Genomic DNA, 767 nt, shown 5'->3' with positions numbered 1-767 from the left:
AGACAAAAACCCTGCAGAAAGGGAAAATGTTCCAAGGAGTATGATCCTGTCACCTTTTGTTCGCGCCGTACAACCGACAGTTTCCGCTCACGTAGCCTAATGCCCGGTATTTAGGCCACACATGCATGAACACCGATCCATTACAGAAGGATAACGACCAAAGGACAAAATATCCCCACATTACCTCAAACACATCCCTTTGAATTCCGCAAGGTACCCCAAGTTGTTTTTGTTTTTTTTAAGCTTCTTCAATCTCGTTCCCAAAGAGACCCCTAACACACGAAAGACACCCTTCGATGACCCTTCAAACACCATTAACAACCCTGCCCCCCCCTCCCCTTCCCTAAGCCACGCCCACTACTTACGTGAATGGCGCCAGGAAGCCCCAGGGGTCGGGCTGCGGCAAGGGCCTCGTGACCAAGACGTGGAGCATCTCGAGGAAGACGGGGACGGTGAAGTCGACCACTTTGCTCCTGGTGTAGGACATGCCAAAGGGACCGAGGCCGATGTCCGCGTCCTTAAGCCATGGAAGGGGTAATGTGTAGCAACGCCAATAAATCATTAGTAATTGGGGTGATTATAGTAGTTAGGTTGTTGAAGAGAGGCTGGGCGTTTCCGTGCGTAGTCAGAGTGTGTGTAATCGTTCTTATTACCTATATTAATGCGGATATTTAAGAGATACTAAAGTTAAGAGATACTAATGCTTTGTCGTTTTGTTTTGCCATGATGAGTATCATTCATCCAGATAAAAATATATGTGTTTTGCA

At 47.2% G+C, this 767-nt stretch overlaps 1 protein-coding gene across 1 annotated transcript in view; it reads right to left on the bottom strand.

Moving 5' to 3' along the window:
- The window catches only part of LOC119592268 (probable glutamate receptor), a 3,905-nt gene that overhangs the window by 908 nt on the left and 2,230 nt on the right, over window positions 1–767 (bottom strand). Inside the window, exon 4 of the mRNA XM_037941097.1 lies at window positions 366–517. Within this exon, the coding sequence (XP_037797025.1) occupies window positions 366–517 (152 nt within the window). The remainder of the gene's footprint in view (window positions 1–365; window positions 518–767) is intronic.

This window comes from Penaeus monodon, chromosome 30 (assembly GCF_015228065.2).
Source record: "Penaeus monodon isolate SGIC_2016 chromosome 30, NSTDA_Pmon_1, whole genome shotgun sequence".
Lineage (NCBI taxonomy): Eukaryota > Metazoa > Arthropoda > Malacostraca > Decapoda > Penaeidae > Penaeus > Penaeus monodon.
Note: the sequence above shows the minus strand (reverse complement) of the source record. Positions and strands in the feature narration are given on the sequence as shown.